The sequence below is a fragment of the Fistularia commersonii genome, chromosome 25 (assembly GCF_037954325.1).
Source record: "Fistularia commersonii isolate RoL2024-O1a breed Wild chromosome 25, RoL_Fcom_v1.0, whole genome shotgun sequence".
Lineage (NCBI taxonomy): Eukaryota > Metazoa > Chordata > Actinopteri > Syngnathiformes > Fistulariidae > Fistularia > Fistularia commersonii.
This window is the reverse complement of record NC_141308.1, coordinates 3,494,029-3,511,651: the sequence shown is the minus strand read 5'-3', so window position 1 is coordinate 3,511,651 and position 17,623 is coordinate 3,494,029. Positions and strand designations below refer to the sequence as shown.

The following is a 17,623-nucleotide window of genomic DNA, read 5'->3' as shown; positions in this document are numbered from 1 at the left end:
CGTGACAAAAAAAATACGAGGGGAAAACCGTCTACATTATCCGCGCAACTTATTTCACGAGACATTTTGTTTCGGATGATAATGCGGCAGGGTTGACGCTGTGATAATCACGAGCGGACATGACTTGACTGTGTGACACTGCACGAGCCAGACGATGTTTTCAGATTAAGTCTTGTCAAATTGTTTTTGATGCCCCGCTCTGCAGTGAGAGCAGGCTGGCTCCTTCGTGCCCCTCAGGGCGCAGGGGAGCAGTCTGGCTTTGGCATTTCACACTCACACAGCAGTCAAGGCCTGTGACCGTCTACAGACTTTACCGCCAACTGCTACCTTGTACCCTCACCCCTATGTTTGGCCAATTATGAATATGCAGTTGCTATGAAAGTAATTCTGTCAGACATGCAACTGTCCGGCCAGATAATGTCAGTCGTGTTGTTTGTAGTAAGGGGGCGGTGGGGCGGGATGGGGGGGGGACCACAAGGACGTGACCATTCTTCCTTTTTATTTTAGGATTTAAATATGGATATTGACAAACAGGAAAAAAAAAACAAAAACCTGAGATGACTCTGATCCCTTGTTTCTTTCTTATGATGACCAGGAAACAGAAAATAAAGTCAACTGTTTTTTGTTTAGGTGCTGTAATGGTTTTAAATTTTTGGTTTTTGTTCTTTTCAACATTAATGAACATTGTTTGATTTGAAATGAATCAAAAAGTTAAAAAAAATCAAATCGATGAAAAGGAAAAAAACAAAAGGTTGGAAAGTTACCAAGCAATCCATCTAACAGCAATCTTTATGTTGACTCTATATAACAACTTTGATTTCAGTCAGCTCAATGAATTGTTAAAAAAGAATCATCATTAAATACATTGTATTACTGATTGCATCAGTTTCTTTTAAGTTTATGCAAATGTAATGTTGAGCAGAAGGGTTGAATTATGAGGGTTGTGCATTCAGGCCTAAAAGTAAAGAAAAAGGCCTTCATAAATCTCAAATCTGAATTGAAAAAATAAAAGCTTCTCCAAAAGCTGTGATGTCTGTTAATGGCCACCACTAAAAAGGGACTTTCTTTCTTTGTCTGAGTGCATGTGCACCATTAAGTTGGATAGCAGCTATTATGGAAGGCTGGGAGATGCTGAACCGTAAAAGAGGGATGTCTACTAGCGATGTAACCTTGGTTGACTTTCAGTTATTGTATCACAGAAATGACTGCGATTACTGTCGTGCCACTGATGGCTTTGTGTGATGGTGAGCAAAATGAAGAGTCTTTGCTCCCTCGTAAACTCCACAATAAAAATGCTGATGTATGATCTCGCTGTATTACATTTCATTTTTAATGTGTTGAAACCCTTTTTCGACAAAGCAAGTCAAGCACAATGGTGCACATAAACACATGTTGAAAGTTCATGAGCTAATTTACGAGGGTAGGAAAGCAAAAAGTAATAGCCTACATTAAGCATACAATAAAAAAATAGAAAAACAAGTAGCCCACACAACATAAAAAGTGTCTAGAAACAAGGTTACAGGGTTAGACTGTTCAGAAAACATGACTTTTACCTTCTTTAGTGCTTACTGCTAAACATTTACAATGATAAACGATGAATTGATCAATCTTTTTTACACTGAAAGAAATCAGTCTGATCGTTATAAATTTAAATGCTTACATCTGTTTTGTTGTCCCTTCTACAGCTGAGAAATCAGAGGAATATATTGACTGTATATTGCAAGTGAACTTCATGGAAATAAACACTCAGAAAAAGGACAACAAAATGTGGAAAGCAATACTTTTTACATCGTTTGCAGAGCCGAGCAGGTGTATCCAGATGCCGCTTGCGTGGTGATGAGCCGCGGTTCCGCGCCACAAGCACCGATGCCCCTACATAGCGCACCACGTAAGCATGTAAAACTCTACTGACATAATGGCATCCCTGTTGAAGTGAATGGCGGTTCATGTATTGAAATCAATCTCGCTTACACGTGTTCTTGACAAACTTCTGACTCTTTCGTGTTTGTGTTTTTTTTTTCTTTCTTATTTATGTCCTTTGTAAAGACAGAATTCTCCATTTTTATGTAGCACCAGAGCTTAATGGTTTGTGGGATAAAGAACAGAAATGATCAACATAGTCAGGATGGATGTGACAGGATGAAAGAATACAACAAAACTGGCATAATGTTGGCACATGTTACTTGACAGTTTTGGTTACGTCAGCATTTTGGCATCATCAAAAACCTGGTGGAGGTGGAGAACAGAGCAGGCGTGATGGATTCAAGTGTATTATCTCGCTGTCGAGGATTAACCAGAAAAAGCCCAAATTACTGAGTTTAATGATGGATTGGGAAATATGGCCGCTCTTTACTCCGACTCTCCCTGATGAGACGGGATTTTAGGATAATATGTCCTCCACCTTAATGAATGATGTCAAGCTTGTATGATTTGATGACAAGTATTTATTTATTGTTTTACAGATAACATACTTCACAGGATTACCTTAGAGGTAAAATCTCCTGACAGAACTCTGTTTTAACTTGTCAGACAGAGGGAAAGATGAACATACTTTATCAAGCACACATTGTAAACAACTGAGCAATATTTAAGTCTAAAATGGCGTACCATAGAATAGGTGAGACAACAAAATGTTAAGTAAGAAGATGTGCCTCTTGCTTGCAAAGACAAAAGTTTCATTTTTTACAAAACAAATAATGGTCACTGACATTTTTTTTACTTTCTTCTTTTAGTGGCTGAGAGGTAGAATGACTTACGGTTAAAACCAATGGTTTGACTTATTTACTTTATCATATCATTTCGGCATTATGAGTGAAAACATTACAAGTGAATAAGTAACCCCAGCCCTCTGAATATAATGTGAAATCTGTACAAATGTCTCCATTGATTTCAGTATTGTTAGGGTTTTTGTCATGAAATCCTTTTTGTGTGTATCCCAAATGTCCAACATTACAATATCATTTGTTTATCTGGGAAGAATTTCACAGTTCCCCTCAAAATTGTGGGACAGTGAATTCCTTGGTTTAATACTGTGAAAAGTAAAATCAGTTCATGTTTCGATGGAAGATGATGCGAATATGGATCGATTCAGTTGGAGGTATCTGAATGAACACTTCCTGGTCCTTCCGTGGGCGATGTCACCGATGAAGGAGTCGGAGCATCTTGCCAGCCCCCGTTTGTCTGCAGAGATAAGACGCACATCTGTTCAATTAACGGGAACATTAAAATATCGCATCTCATAAAAGTTCTGTCTTTAAGGGAATAATTCAGCATTTTGAGAAATTGATTGTAAACAATTATGACTGATACCAATATAAAAGCAAGTGCCAAGACAGGGGTTAGCTCGGTGTGGCTTAGAATACTTGAAACACTGCCGAAGAGCGAGCCTGGCTCCGCACAAAAGAAATATATACAGCCTCTAAAGCTAATTAATGACCACACTTTTATTAATCTGTACATGCAGCAATAACAAACCCCAGGAAGTCAGCGTCTCCACCCAATAAAGGCTGCTGCTGGGGCTGGGTAATACAGAAAAAACAGTAATTTTAAAATATTCTGAAGTATTTTTTACATTTTTACAATGTATCATATATAAAATGAAAATGACTCTTTACCCAAACAATTTGAAGATATCAGAATATATTTTGTCTGTCTTCAATTCGCTACTTTACGATGGCTTACTGCGTCTGTCTTAGTGATTCCAGTTACCATCACTTTCAGCTGAATTTTTGGTGAGTAATTTAAAGTTTGCAAATATTTCCCAATTTGAATTTCCAATTTTTACCAGTATTCCCATAACTATGTTATATCAATGCTCAAAACATTTCAACAAATAATATAGCCCTCTCTGAATTACATTCCACAACTTCAGCTTTGGTTTTAAAGACACTTGCAAATGAATTTTATTAAATGTAGAGGAAGCCAATTTAGCCTTTTAAATTTTTTTCTTAGTCAGATAATGTCTAAGGTATAGGATTCTGTTTTCTCATAAAGTGCTGCTGTGTTAACGGCTTTATATGAATGTTTCAAATATTTTCGAATGTAAAAAACTGTTATGACTCTTTGAGTGCATCCATTCTAACTAAAAACTTGAAATAAAGCCCACATACAAATGCAAATATAAATGGCATCAGGCTTCTTGTCCACTGACGACATTTTTTTTTTCAGTTTCCACAATACAGTCAACACTAAAAGCCTACACAAACTGTTTCTAAGAGACTTTTAATTAAAAACAACCCGTCGCCATTTCTTTCCCTTAATGGATAGCATGATGTGAGCAAAACCGAAACGAGGAAACACAGAGTGGAGACCTTTCCTAAAAATATACCCATGAGATGTTTGACAGAAGAATAAATTATCACAATAAAAACATAGCTCTTTAAAATGAAAGCCTTCTCAAATCCTGATAAAAGGTTGGCTAAAGACCATTAAGGGCATTAATTGCAATTTCCATGCTATTAGTGAGAAATGGGAACGTGCTTTGGCAGCCTCTTATTTCCAAACCCTGTTATTTAGCTTAAAGATTGTCTGTCATCTTATTCAAAAGCAAAAAAGAGAAAAAAGAGCACGAGGGAAATAACGTTTCTAGTATCTGAGTGAGGATACACCCACTGGCAATTTCAGGGGTGTAATTGCTGCTCAAGGATAAAAAAGGAGAGATGAACCACCAGAGTTCCGTTAGTAGATCTTAGGTAGAGAAAAATGTCTGAGCTAAATAAATCAATAATCATTGTTTTCTAAAACTCTCAGAGAAACACCACAAGTACAGCTTCATTTGTATTCTTAATGAACAAACTGTCACTAAAACACAAAAATGCATATGTCACAGCATGGGATGACACATCTAGATAATTGTGAGGAATTTGATATTTGGTATCTTTTACCTAGTCTTTACTTTGTCTGTCCAAATTGGTACTGTATAGCCATTTTGAGATCGGAATGGAGGGAAGGGTTGCAAATGTGGTTGAATATATTTGAAAGAATTGAAAGTATCCAGTCAAGTTTTTTGGGAAAGAGGCATGCGAATAAAAGCAGATAGGCAGAAAAAGCAGTTTGCTCATGTGCATCATTTAAGAGATGGTGTTAAGCCAGCGTATCTCAGAAAAACAGATACTTGGAAATCTCTTAAAAATCCCAAATTACCTACACAACAGCTCCTGTGAGTATCTGCAGAAACACCCCATATATTGCCTATCCCACTATATGAAAGAAATTACTTGAATTTTGGGTTGCTTTTTGAAATGACACATACCTTTGTAAAAAGCAAAGAAATTTAATTCTAAGAAAATAATCATAGTCATAGTTCCAATACTTTATAAGTTTTGTCTCCCTTCATGCTATGAAAAACTATGTGATTTACTATCTTTGTTTTGTTTTGTTTTGTTTTGTTTTGTTTTGTTTTGTTTTGTTTTTTTCTGCTCTCATGTTTTCTTCAGCCACAGGAGATTATTCAATAGATTTGAGAATAACTGCGAAACATTCCGATTGCCAGTCAAACGATTTTTTTGGAAACAATTCATTAAATGGTATTCCCCAAACCACTCAGCTACTAATATTGTGTTAGTATGTTGCCTAAAACAATTTGTTTGCATTTATTAGTTGGCCACAAGAGGATGTCTTATTGATCCCTCCTGCCATTTGAGCCTGTTGCATGTTGTAAGGAACAAGATGCATCCATGTCCTTATTTTAGCACGAGGGGTGTTGTAGGCTTGTCAGTGTGGCTGTTCCTGTGGATGAATGATCTGACCAATGTGCTTGGACTGTTAGCCCAAAGCCCCGCTCTTTCCTTTCCTGTGACTGTCGTATCGATTCTGTTCAGCCCCGCGCAGCCTGTCGCTATGGATATACATGTTAACACACTGCCTCCAGTGTTGCCTGTCCTGCCATGCCCAGCCCAGCAAGAAGACCTAGAAAACTGGCATTGCCTTTGACAAGTTATTTTAAGAATTAGCAAACGGGAACTTTTTTTTTTTTTTGTGAAAGGAGCCAGTTTTGCAGGGGAAGGGTTAGCGGCGGTGCCAATGAGAGAGCAGCTCGGGGAGGTAGGATGACACCTGTGTCCTTGTTCCTGTCGATCGCAGGTGCCTCACTAATGCTAATATCCTCCGACAGACTCGGAGCATGTCCAGCCATTCAGCCTGAGAGCTGCTTCATTGCCTGCCACCCAGGGCACAACTGGGGCGTGGGGGGGGGAACAACTGGCTGGACAACAGCCCAACTCTGCCGAGCGGCATCTCAGCACGAAGAAAAAAATATCGTATACAAAATCAGCAACTGATGAACAGCTGCAACAAGAAACAACAAGAAGATATCGGGAAAGATGGAAGGAAATTGTTTACAGGACTTACGTTGATGCCCTGTGGACTGTACATCTGGCTGGCTGCAAGGCTGTCACTGTATCCTCCGGTCTGGCTGATAACATGGCGAAGGGTATCCACCTGGAACAATGGGGACACACAGACAAAGGCCTGGTCAGACAAAAGCGCCGGATAACAAAGACAGCCATACACAGGGAAAGGTCAGTCTGATAGCAAAAGGTTACCATAAACAGGGAAATGTTACAAATGGAATTTCGAGTGATGTGACTGCTACTACATATGTGATAACGGGCATTTCAAAAGGACAAAATCGCAAAAAAAACAAAACAAAAAAAAAAAAGACATAAAAATATCCATATATAGAAATACATGATACATTTGTTTGTGGACTATATCAAAATAAAATGCAGAGCAGTGCATTTTTTCTGCATACCTTGTTTCTGCACACCTTGTTTCATTTTAGTGCAAACACACGGATCTGTGTGTTTGTGGCATTTCTTAAGTCAGTTTTACGGCTGAGCTCAAGGTACGATGAAGCTCTACACAAAAGTATCATGGAATGAGGTCACATTTATATATGTAAGAAACGCATATTTTGGTATTGTACCTAGTGTTTTATGTGTTCTCGCACTGTTTTACATGTGCGGATCCTATGTATGTGTTTAGGATGCTGGAAGTTTGAATTTTTCAGTTTTATTCCTACTGATATATTATCAAATATTTTCATATATTCATATATATCATATATTTTCCATCAATGATTTGGTATGAAAGGAATTACATGTGTGTACAGACTGCATGATATTTCAAGGCACAATTCCAATCAAGTTGCTGGTTGAAATGGCAATTAAGGACTGCGCTGAATTATTCAGTTATAAATATTTGATTGGAGTACTGCCATTTTTATGTTCTTCAAGGATTCAAGGAACCACCCCTCCACTTTTGGCAGAGCAACCATCAAGGTTGTGCATGAAAAACCCGCTGCAGTAATTGTAGCACAACTACTCTTATCTAATTTATTCAGGGTTGCGCTTTCTTTTTCTACTCCCATTTCATCGGAATGGCCAATTATGTCACGTTCCAAAAAATAAACCTTGACTTCATCCTATACTTTACCTCTTTCAAGAGTTATCTCCTTTGCATATTCATGAATGTCCTAAAGCATTGGTAGAGCTGATATGAACAGAAAAGGGGGGGGGGGGGGGTTGATGGGTTGAGAAATTATGCCAAAAGCACTGAAACCAAATGAGAGAATCACCACGGGTGGCGATTTCTTAATCCACAGTGAGAGTTGTAACACTCCGAAACACTGTGCTGGTCATCACTGTCCACTGCGGCAAGGTCATCCAGTTACAGTTCACCAGTGGCTATGTGAACCCATGTCAAGAGCTCTGATGAGTTTTGCACCATTTCCAAAACTGTCTTCAGTTGTCTACTCAACTGAGGCTTGACAATAGCCTCAACATTAACGTTAGTCTCGAGGCTAGGTTTAACCTCTGCACGGGTCAAGTTATTGTGTTCTTCTACACAACAATTAGGTACTATAGATTTACTCTGAACAAGCCTGTCGGTCACTAAGCTTGGAGAGATTCCTACCTGGGATTGTATGTTGGCCCCCACCTGCCCCCCTTGGTATGAGTCCCCATTGAGGGACTGCACACTCATGAACAAGTCTCCGGAATTTGACATGTTAAAAGAGCCAGCAGAACCTGAGAATACAGAGTCAGAGTAGGGAAGAGACAGAGTAGGGCAAAGATAACAGTAAAGAGAAAACAGATATCAGGAAGGAAGGGAGGAACAGCAAAAGTTGTTAAAATGATCATGCATAAGCAAAAGCGCTTCAAATGGGTTAGTCGGTTAGGAATAACACGTATGGTCTCTGAAAAACATTATGTTTTAGATGCAGTCAGTGCACATTGTAAATATCTCTTGACTTTAATTCAAGCTAATAAGCCTGGGGAAACAATTTAAGCCCAGTTAAAAAAAAAGCCCTTATGGATCACTCTTGAATACCCATGTTGCTAGTGTTTCATTAAGGAAGTAATAATTGATTTGCAGGAAGACCCTAAGAATTGTCTTGTCCTATAATGGAGCACAGCTCCCCAGATGTAAAGAGAGCATCGCGTAACTTGATTTCAACACCCGGTCGTAATCCAATATAGTTGCAAAGTCTCTATATGACAAAAGACTCGGCTTGCCCTTTGAGCAGCTTAATGGCATGCACAAGGTCAACCGGACAAGAAGCAGGAAAAATTAACATCCACAAGAGCAAGAGGTCAACGATAGAAACTGAGAGAGAGAGAAAGAGAGACAGAGAGAAAGAGAGAGAGAGAGAATAACCATCAGATGGTAGAGACATACAGAAAAAAGGCAAGAAAGCCATTCCACATAAGTGGGTTAGGTATAGATAAGAAAGGGTTTTTGTAAGTCAAAACGAAACCACACCAGAGACTGCATTCCTGAGTTGCAGCTCAGTATAAGCGCAGTTGCACTCAGATAATAGCAAATCTTGTGATATTTCTAATATATACAGTTTTTGGTGATGCGGTCATCAGCGTTTATTCAGTCTGAAGCTCACCTGCTGAATTAGGAGTAGACGGGGAGTTTGCTTGGCTGCCGTGGGCGGACACGTTTGTTGCATTTACTGCAGTCCTCGCTGCATACATGTTGGCCTCCTCTTGGAACTTTCCAATGTTCTTCTTGTATCGAATTCTTTTGTTCCCAAACCAGTTTGATACCTTTGAAAGTATAGACGTATCAGAAATAAGATAGGGTTGTTGTATCTTCGTAAAATGTAGTAAGTATTGTAAAAAACTTTAAATAAATGAATAAAGATTAAAGCTTCTCTGTGCTTTAATCTCATGTTCTCGTCTCAAAAAAAACAGTTTTGCCGTTGAATCGTTTCTTATCATGATATCTCGGGTTGCCATTAAATACACAAATACATCACAAATACAGGGTGAACGATTCTTAAAAAACAAGAATTGTAAAAAACTGAAATAGGTCAAGACTACATCAAATGAAAAATCAGACTTAGCCATTTATATAAATGAACTACTTCAACGATATTTTACACCGATAACTATTGTCAATATTAAATATATTTGTGACTGCATTAACTACTACAATGAATCAATTCAATAATATTTCTATATCACAATGAATTCTGGATGTCTGACGACCTCAATTGTTGCATTATTTGCAGCAGTGTCTGTGCCACATTACATTGTCTTTAAGAAGAAAAAAAATGAGAAGGGAAGGCGCTTCTCTCAATTTTTTAAAAATCCAGCTGTTATATACGGCACACTATGCAAACATGTCAGCCGATCTTGTTTACCTGTGACACTGTGATGCTGCACTTCTTGGCCAGTTCTTCTTTGGCCTCCTCACTTGGATAAGGGTTACTGAGATGGGAGTAAAAGTACTCATTTAGAATCTCTGTGGCTTGTTTATTGAAGTTCCTCCTCTTTCGTCTGTGAAGAGAGGCAACAAGAAGAAGAAACGGAATCATAAATATTAACAAAAGACAAAAGCAAAAGCAAAAATTCAAGAAAAAAAAAATCAAAATTTTAGTTGGAGACTAGAAAGCAGGTTGCAACCATGATAGTAAGGAAATCACTCGTGATAAGCCTCATTATCTTTTTCCCCCCCAAAAAAACTTAAAATGATAAACCATCCACTGCCAAGGTGAATTGTTCTGGGCAGCCCTGATTCATTTTGGATTTCAAGTGGGTGTTAACAATGGCCACAGATCAACTACTGGTGAGGGCACATATGCCTAGACTCACAATTCAATACATATTTCTTCACAGTGAAACCAGAATGAATGGGAGGCGGGCCAGATGCATTTGCGGAGCGAAATGAAATTTGAGCTCGGCAGATTTGTCTCCTTGCCAGGCTAAAAAACATGACACAAAGAGACTCAAATATACAATTGGTTTCGTCAGCTTGCGGGCAACCGGAAAAAAAAACAAACAAAAAAAACATCTGGAAATTCATTAACTTAAAGGGACTGGTTTTGTTAGAGGCAGCCACATGGGCAAACACTGACCTGGCGTCCAGGAAGCGTGAGCGCAGGATCATGACAGCCTCACAGGTGCTCTGTTTCAGCTGCATCTGAATGGAGCTGAACTTACGGTGGATGATGCTGACCATGCGCTCGATCTCTTTGGGTGAGATGGGTCGTGTTCGAGACTGCTCCCTCAGCAGGTTCATCACATGGGTGGTGAACTCATTGCACGCCTGGTTGCACAGACAGACAGGATTCATAAAAAGAATAACTTTCAGTGAGGCTCACAGTGGTTGTTGAGACAGAACAAAAAGGTGAAATTGGATACTGAAGTACACCTTCGGTAGTGGACCTCGGTGGAAGCGGAAGCGATGCTGACAGCGCTACAGCAGTAGCATAAGAGGTAATAAGAATATTCCAAATTAAAGCAACAGAGAGAACCATGTTTCACACCAAACAAATGTGACAGCGGAGTCATACAGCGGAGGCAGTGAGACACGCGGTGCTCTGAATATTAAAAAGACTTCACTTCAATCGAACTGAAAAAGTGACAAGTGAAGAGAAATCTGAAATGACAGCATGCTTTCAGTCCCGTTCACGTTCAAGAGGTTTAAACTGTGCCTCTCTATTTTCACTCCATCTTTCAGTCTACCTCGTTCTCTCACTGTCTGAATCAGTCACTGGATATGATTGCATTCAGAGTCAAGGTGTCTGTTGCTTGTCAACACTAGGGTTACGTCAGTCAAAGTGATGCACCGAGCAGCCGTTCTGCTTGCACACACACACACACACACACACATGTACCCAGACAATATTCACTCATACATGTGCACGGTGTACGTAGCACGGTGACACAGAAATGCTCAGGTGTATATTGACTGTGACAGTTAGCGATGACTAGCCTTCCTCTGAGAAGATGACAAACCCACAATGCTTTGACTTCCCAGAGCCCACTTGACTACTGACAACAACTTCTCCAAAGGCCTGATTCGTCACAAATCGACCAGTGAGAACTGAGAAAATTATACTCTGTTAAAAGTTTTCCTCGATAGAAAATGATTCTTATTTAGACCTACTGATGGATTTCATCCAACGGCTGAGCACAGATGAGTTTAAGTCACACATTCATAAATGTGGTTATAAATCACACCTTTCGTCGTGATAAATTATGATATTGATTATATGTAGTGTGCTTTGCTTGCTTATACACCAAAGAGGACCACAGCATGATATTTCTAAATTTCATTTGGGAGCCTGTAATCAATACGATCTTAAATTCCCCTCTAACACAGTCGGTATATATTTGCATCCACTTGAAAAAGAAAATAATAATAATGCATTTTGACATATGAATTACTCAAAATAAGATCTGTAAAAAAAACGAGTTGATTTTTTGTCATTTTGTTCTGAATTTCTATGATGGCTGTAGGATATGAAAACAAGAGTGGAATTGATGTTTCACATTTAAATCGATTACAGGAAAATAATTGAATCAGCTTAGATCCAACCCTACAAAATTTACCCACGTGTAATGTCTTAAAACTCGTTTTGCTATTTATGAGCGTAATCCTATATCATAAAAAGGCCGTCGGTCGACTGTTAAGTTAAGCTCAGCTGAGGCTGACCTCTGCGTATCATTACATGTGCGGTACCTTATCAGTAACTGATATTCACAAAATGTTTTGCCTCAGTCCACATTCACCATAAACCATGACAGCTGCTGAGACCATTTAACTAGCAACAGACAGGAAATCCAAGTTTCACTACTGGCTAGATTTGGCAGCTGGCAGACTCCATCAGTCAGAGACTGTGGAGCAGGAGGGAACGCTGATATAAACAGTCTGTCACCAAATAATGAAAGAGACCACTGATGGGGTGCCTTGGTGGCCTATGGATTAAGGCGCTAACCATGACCTGCAGTGCTGCAAGTTCAGATGTGGCCTGAAAACCTTATTGCATGTCGTTCTCTATCTCGCCATCCCCTCGGTGACAGTCGTTTCTATTTTGCTTCCTAATGAATACAAACTTATACTTCAAAATGATTAGAATTAATGATAACTTCAAATGATGCTGAGTGAGCAATTTAGAGGAAAAAAAAAATGTGTTGCTGTTATTACATGATTTGTTGTTAAATAAAATGAAATGAGAACTTACCAAAGCAGCAGATCAAAACAGTATAAAATGACCTTACATCACAGAAAAGCAAAACAGGATAGAACCAGAATTATCAAACCATTATCACCTGCTCATACTTCTCTAGCTCTGTGTGGTAAATTTGTCGGATCTGTGACAGTTTGGCCCGGTAGTCAGAGTGTTCAGCTGAGTTGTCTGCCCCGACACCACCTGTGGCTGCGGCGGCAGCGGCCGCAGCTGCCGAACCGCCGCCTTTTTCAGGCCCGGCCACTCCTTCTGCCAACAGCATGTTGTCAAGGCGCATCAGCTGAGGATCTGGAGGTTCCTCCTCCTGGGCACCACGAATACTGAGAACTGTCAAGGAGAGGAGAAGATATAGAAAAATCAAAGTAATGACATTCAACTTCTTTTGTTCAAGTACAATCGCAAAGCAGGAGAGTACCACCGTGTATAGGAGAGACTCTTATAACCGTTTCTCCTTTTAGAGCCTACGAACTGAACTACGTGAAATACGGCTGTCATTTTAATAGATCAAGTCTGTGCCATAAAAACCTGCAGCTTTAGAGAGGCTGCAGTGAGGCAAGACTATAAAACTATAATTTTATTGATTCTGACTATCATTTCATGTTAGAAAAAATTAACAAAGACTCCCACCAGAGTTCATCTTTCATTGCTATCCTTATGCTCGGACGATGTTTACTCTCCAGCCGATGCCTTTATTATCTCTTTCAGATATCATCTACATGAAAACAAACCAATGACAGAAGTCAAACACATCATAATAATGCACTTGGCTCTGTAGGATCTAGAAGATGATAGAATTGAAGCTGAATATAATTGTTTCAACAGCGAAAGATGAAAAACAAACTTTGCTCTGATGACTGTCTCTAAAACAGTAAGCGATAGCGACATTGAAAACATTTCAAAATTCACCGATAAAACATTGACCTTTGATTGACAACTAAATTAGTCACCATATAATTAAACAAACACAATTTATTTTTATGTTATCATAGGGATTTTACATTTGGATTTTTAGTATTGTTAAGCAGGTTCGCAATTTTTAGTTATTCATTTTTAATGTATTTTATAATTATTTCAAAATTTCCCGAAGAAGCTAAACGGTGAAGCTGTTTAAAGCACTAAAACCCCGAGAGTGAGCTTATGTACTGATTTGAATCATGTTTTTCTTCTCTTGTTTCAAAGACTGTTTAACAGCACCGGAGTTATAGCCGAATGACATTAACGCTGATTTACGCACCATAAGAATACATCAAAACAAGTCATTCATTTAATGGAATGCATAAGTGTGATTATAGTCAAATCCACTTAAATGTTAATGATGAGGCAGTGATATTAATACACTGTCTTCCTTCCTGATTTAAACCGGGTTAACTTCACAAGGAGATAACCATCAATGTAATTCGGCATATTCACAGTTGTGGCTCTTTTTTTAAAGCCATAGACCCGTCAATATGTCAAACATGCTTAGTGATAGAGGTCTAAGAGTTCCCGAGCCTTAATCACATTATTGTCATGTTAATTTGCCGGTTTCCGTGGATCCTGAGCTCTGATTACACTCTCCTTTCGGTAAAACGATGTTTGAACATGCAAATCTGCGGATGCTCTCCCCTCAGACTTAGTTCCCATCACATGTAGACTAACTTTAACTGCACAGATGAATACAGTGAAATGGTAAATGCAATGAATTGTAAACGTGTACAGCCGTACACAATCTTGAACACATGCAGATATTTGAGGTCAAACAGCAAATATACGCCACAACAACCTGTACTATGATGCATGAATCGACTTCTTGACATAACAGGCTATTTTGCAATCTTCTAGGCGTTTGGTCATAAGCCAGAATTTTTCCTCTTGTGTGTAAGAAAGAAATGATGCTGCCTTGCCTCTTTCTGCCACCAGAAGGCTCCCTCACTAAAGAAGCAGAGTCCTGCTTCTCAGATGTGGTGAAAACAGAGGCCAGGTGCAGCCCTCCATTACATCCAGTGTCTTCAAGGACAAAGACAAAGCTCAAGTGGCCAGAGCATACTTCATATATACTTTAATCCATGCATACATCAATGTGTTTCGAGAGGAAAATCTAATACTGCATTCTAGATGTCTCTTTCACGATGACTGTTGACAGTGAGGATTGTAAATGGCAGGTTTTGTGACAGATCACTAACCCATATTGTATCCCATAGTCCCCAGTCACAGCGACAGCTCTTTTGTAATAAGGATGTTAGGTTGAGACGCACTGTGACCTTTTGGTGAGAAGGGGGTCCAGATGGATTCCTGGGCTGCATGGGGAGTGTGTCTACCCAGGTTTGCCTTCTCCCCACCCTTCTTCACCTGCCCCCCCCCCCCCCCATTTTCTTCCCTCTCCTTTTTTCTCTTTAAGCAATAACATCATCCATTCCCATCAGCTACAACGTGAGCAAGCTCAGCTCAAGAGGCAAATGTCAATGGCTATCAGACGGCTGGAAAAGGTCATGAGTTCAGAAGGATAGCAGATGCATGTGTGTGTGTGTGGGTGCGTGTGTATCGGTAGGGCGTGTGCCAGATGAATACACGGATATTTTTCATGTGATCCACACCAGCGGGAAATTATAACACTCATCAATGGGATTCTGACAAAATAGTGGCACATCCCAACCAGAGGGGGAATCTAATGAGCCTAAGAGTGATTTATTCATTCCCTCCTAGTCCCCGAGTGCACAACTAAAAGCATGAAATGGATTAAATAAATACAATTAATAAGGAAATTCAAACAATTCACTATGCTGTGGCATAATTACCCTAACCACAGCCATCAGGTTTATTTATTTCTGTTCGGTAATAGCAATGAAATTGATTAGGCCTCAATGCCAGTCAGAGTGTTCGTTGTGAACTCTGCAACCATGGACTATACATTAACATAATCACCTGACAGAGAAAGTGCCCTCTATTACAATACATCTAATGCTTCCAATGCTTGCATAATAGCACCCAAAACCTTTTATACACACTTTCTCGTGGTAGACGTGGAGGCCAAACAGCTCTGTGATCCCTTTATTTCATAGACAGTCACAGATTATTATCTATAAAAAGAGGATGGCCATCATCTCATCTTGATCATTACCGACAGACTTAATTGAACAATGAGAGGACACAATTCCCTCTCTGTCACTTCCTCCCACCCTCCTCCCTCTCCTTCTCTCCTTCCCTTTGTGCTTGCTCTTGTATAATTCCCTCCATGCAAACTGGGGCAGTAAACCCAAAAAGGCAACACATTAAAAATAAATAAGTATCATAAACAATTCTCTAGCTGTTTCCTGAATAATGAATGGAATTCTAAGAATAAGCCTTTGTTTTTAGTTATTGACAAAATTAATTTCTGCTGTTTTACTTCCCTAAGAGCTGGCTCGTGCCCATCGCCACACTGCCTGCTGTTTGCAGACAACAGGAGTGTAAATAAACATGACGATTAAGCCACCCACTCATACTAGGGGAGTTGAGGTGCACAAACACACACAAACACACAACACAAATATACACTTTGCCTACAATTGTAAGCACTCACATAAGTGCACAAACACACAGGAAAAATAAACAGCTATGCACATTGGCAGACAACCCCTTGCACCCGGCCCGGCACCCCTTGAGCCCTATTAAATAAAAACATGTTTAATTAATGATATTGAAGTATTCTGTCACAATTAGGAAGATTTACGCTCAAACAAGGCAGCGGTGATGTCCCTGACAGCCCTGATGAAAGTTTACCCTCTGTGCCTCTGACGGGCAACTAGAAGCCAACGCTGGACCGGATCCATTTCCCATCAATACAGTAATGCAATATACTCCACAACGCTGTAGCGTATGCGCACGTGTGTGTACTTCTGTTTCCTTCTACAGTATACATCGCTCTTGTCTAAATCACATGATCCCAGAGAGGGCCAGGCAGTGGCTGTTCCTTCTATTGATTGTGTGGGCACACGTCATCTAGGGTTTCAGCAGTTAATAAATCAGGCCTGCTGTGACACAGAACGCTGTGTGAGTCTGTGTGTGTGAGGGAGTGAGTGTGGGCATGTGTGTGTGTGTGTGTGTGTCTGTCTGTCTGTCTCGGTCTATGTCTGTGTTTGTGTGGGTTGGGGCCTGTCACAGACCAGTCAGCAGGAGTGAAAACGACAGCCACATGATAATGTAACATCACCACCATTCATCCCTGCCACACGGCATTTTGAGACAAAAGAACAACCTAGGAACCTGAAAAAAAGCATCATGATTTACAGCAGACATGACAAGTATCACTAATCCAAGCCCTCCCCTCCCTGCTGTATGAAGTTCAGCATCCTACTCATCTGCATTTGATGCAGGGAGACACGAGATGCTTCGTGGTGCCATTTTTCAAACTGGCCCTGTCTGCTGCGAAAATCCAATGAGGAGCAAAATGGCTTTTTTCTCAATGAGAACATGCTATATGATAATATTTAGTTGAAAATGTGATCCAGTTTAATTAGTTGTTCTTTCGTGACTGTGAAATTCAAATAATCACCAAATGGCCAACTGCACATCATAAAAGAAGCCAATACTGTAAAAGCAAACGCTTTTAAAAAAAAAAATATATATATATATCTATATATATATAGATATATATATCTATATATATAATTATTATTATTATTATTATTAGTAGTAGTAGTAGTAGTAGTAGTAGTAGTAGTAGTAATATTATTAGTATTATTAGTAGTATTATTATCACTAATACTACTGCTACTATTACTATTATAAAAACAGGTCATGTCTTTCAGTCCAGGACCGTTTGACAGGTATTGTGCTTCTTTTTGTCCATTTTTTTTTTTTCAAACTTGAGATTCATTGCTGTCAAGTCACTAACAGGTTCATGAAATCAATTTTTTCGTGTCCACGGAAGAGCTTCGCTTGGCTGTTTTCAATAATTAGTGGCATGGACACATTCCAGTCAGGATCAAAAACCTGAGATTCAATATATTCTCCTTCCACTAAAGCAATCTTCATAAAATGCAGCATTGCACCATTTTTCATTCTGAACATGAGAGGCAAACTACAATGCTATTATTGTTATTGAGAACACTAAATGAATATTGTAGAACATTACATTCAATTTACCCTGGATGTGGCCAATTCTGCAGAATTAAATCT

General features: G+C 39.4%; 1 protein-coding gene across 3 annotated transcripts in view; it reads right to left on the bottom strand.

Annotated features, from left to right (window-relative positions):
• Positions 1–1,312: 1,312 nt before the first annotated feature.
• pbx1a (pre-B-cell leukemia homeobox 1a) overlaps positions 1,313–17,623 on the bottom strand; it is a 45,895-nt gene continuing 29,584 nt past the window's right edge. For 2 of the 3 annotated variants that reach the window (XM_086171902.1, XM_086171903.1), the window contains exons 3-9: positions 12,570–12,814; positions 10,370–10,560; positions 9,656–9,791; positions 8,897–9,056; positions 7,915–8,027; positions 6,349–6,438; positions 1,313–3,180 (exon numbers count right to left, since the gene is read on the bottom strand). In XM_086171902.1, the coding sequence (XP_086028028.1) occupies positions 3,088–3,180; positions 6,349–6,438; positions 7,915–8,027; positions 8,897–9,056; positions 9,656–9,791; positions 10,370–10,560; positions 12,570–12,814 (1,028 nt within the window). In that variant the 3' untranslated portion in view covers positions 1,313–3,087. The remainder of the gene's footprint in view (positions 3,181–6,348; positions 6,439–7,914; positions 8,028–8,896; positions 9,057–9,655; positions 9,792–10,369; positions 10,561–12,569; positions 12,815–17,623) is intronic. The other variant, XM_086171904.1, reaches the window with a different exon arrangement.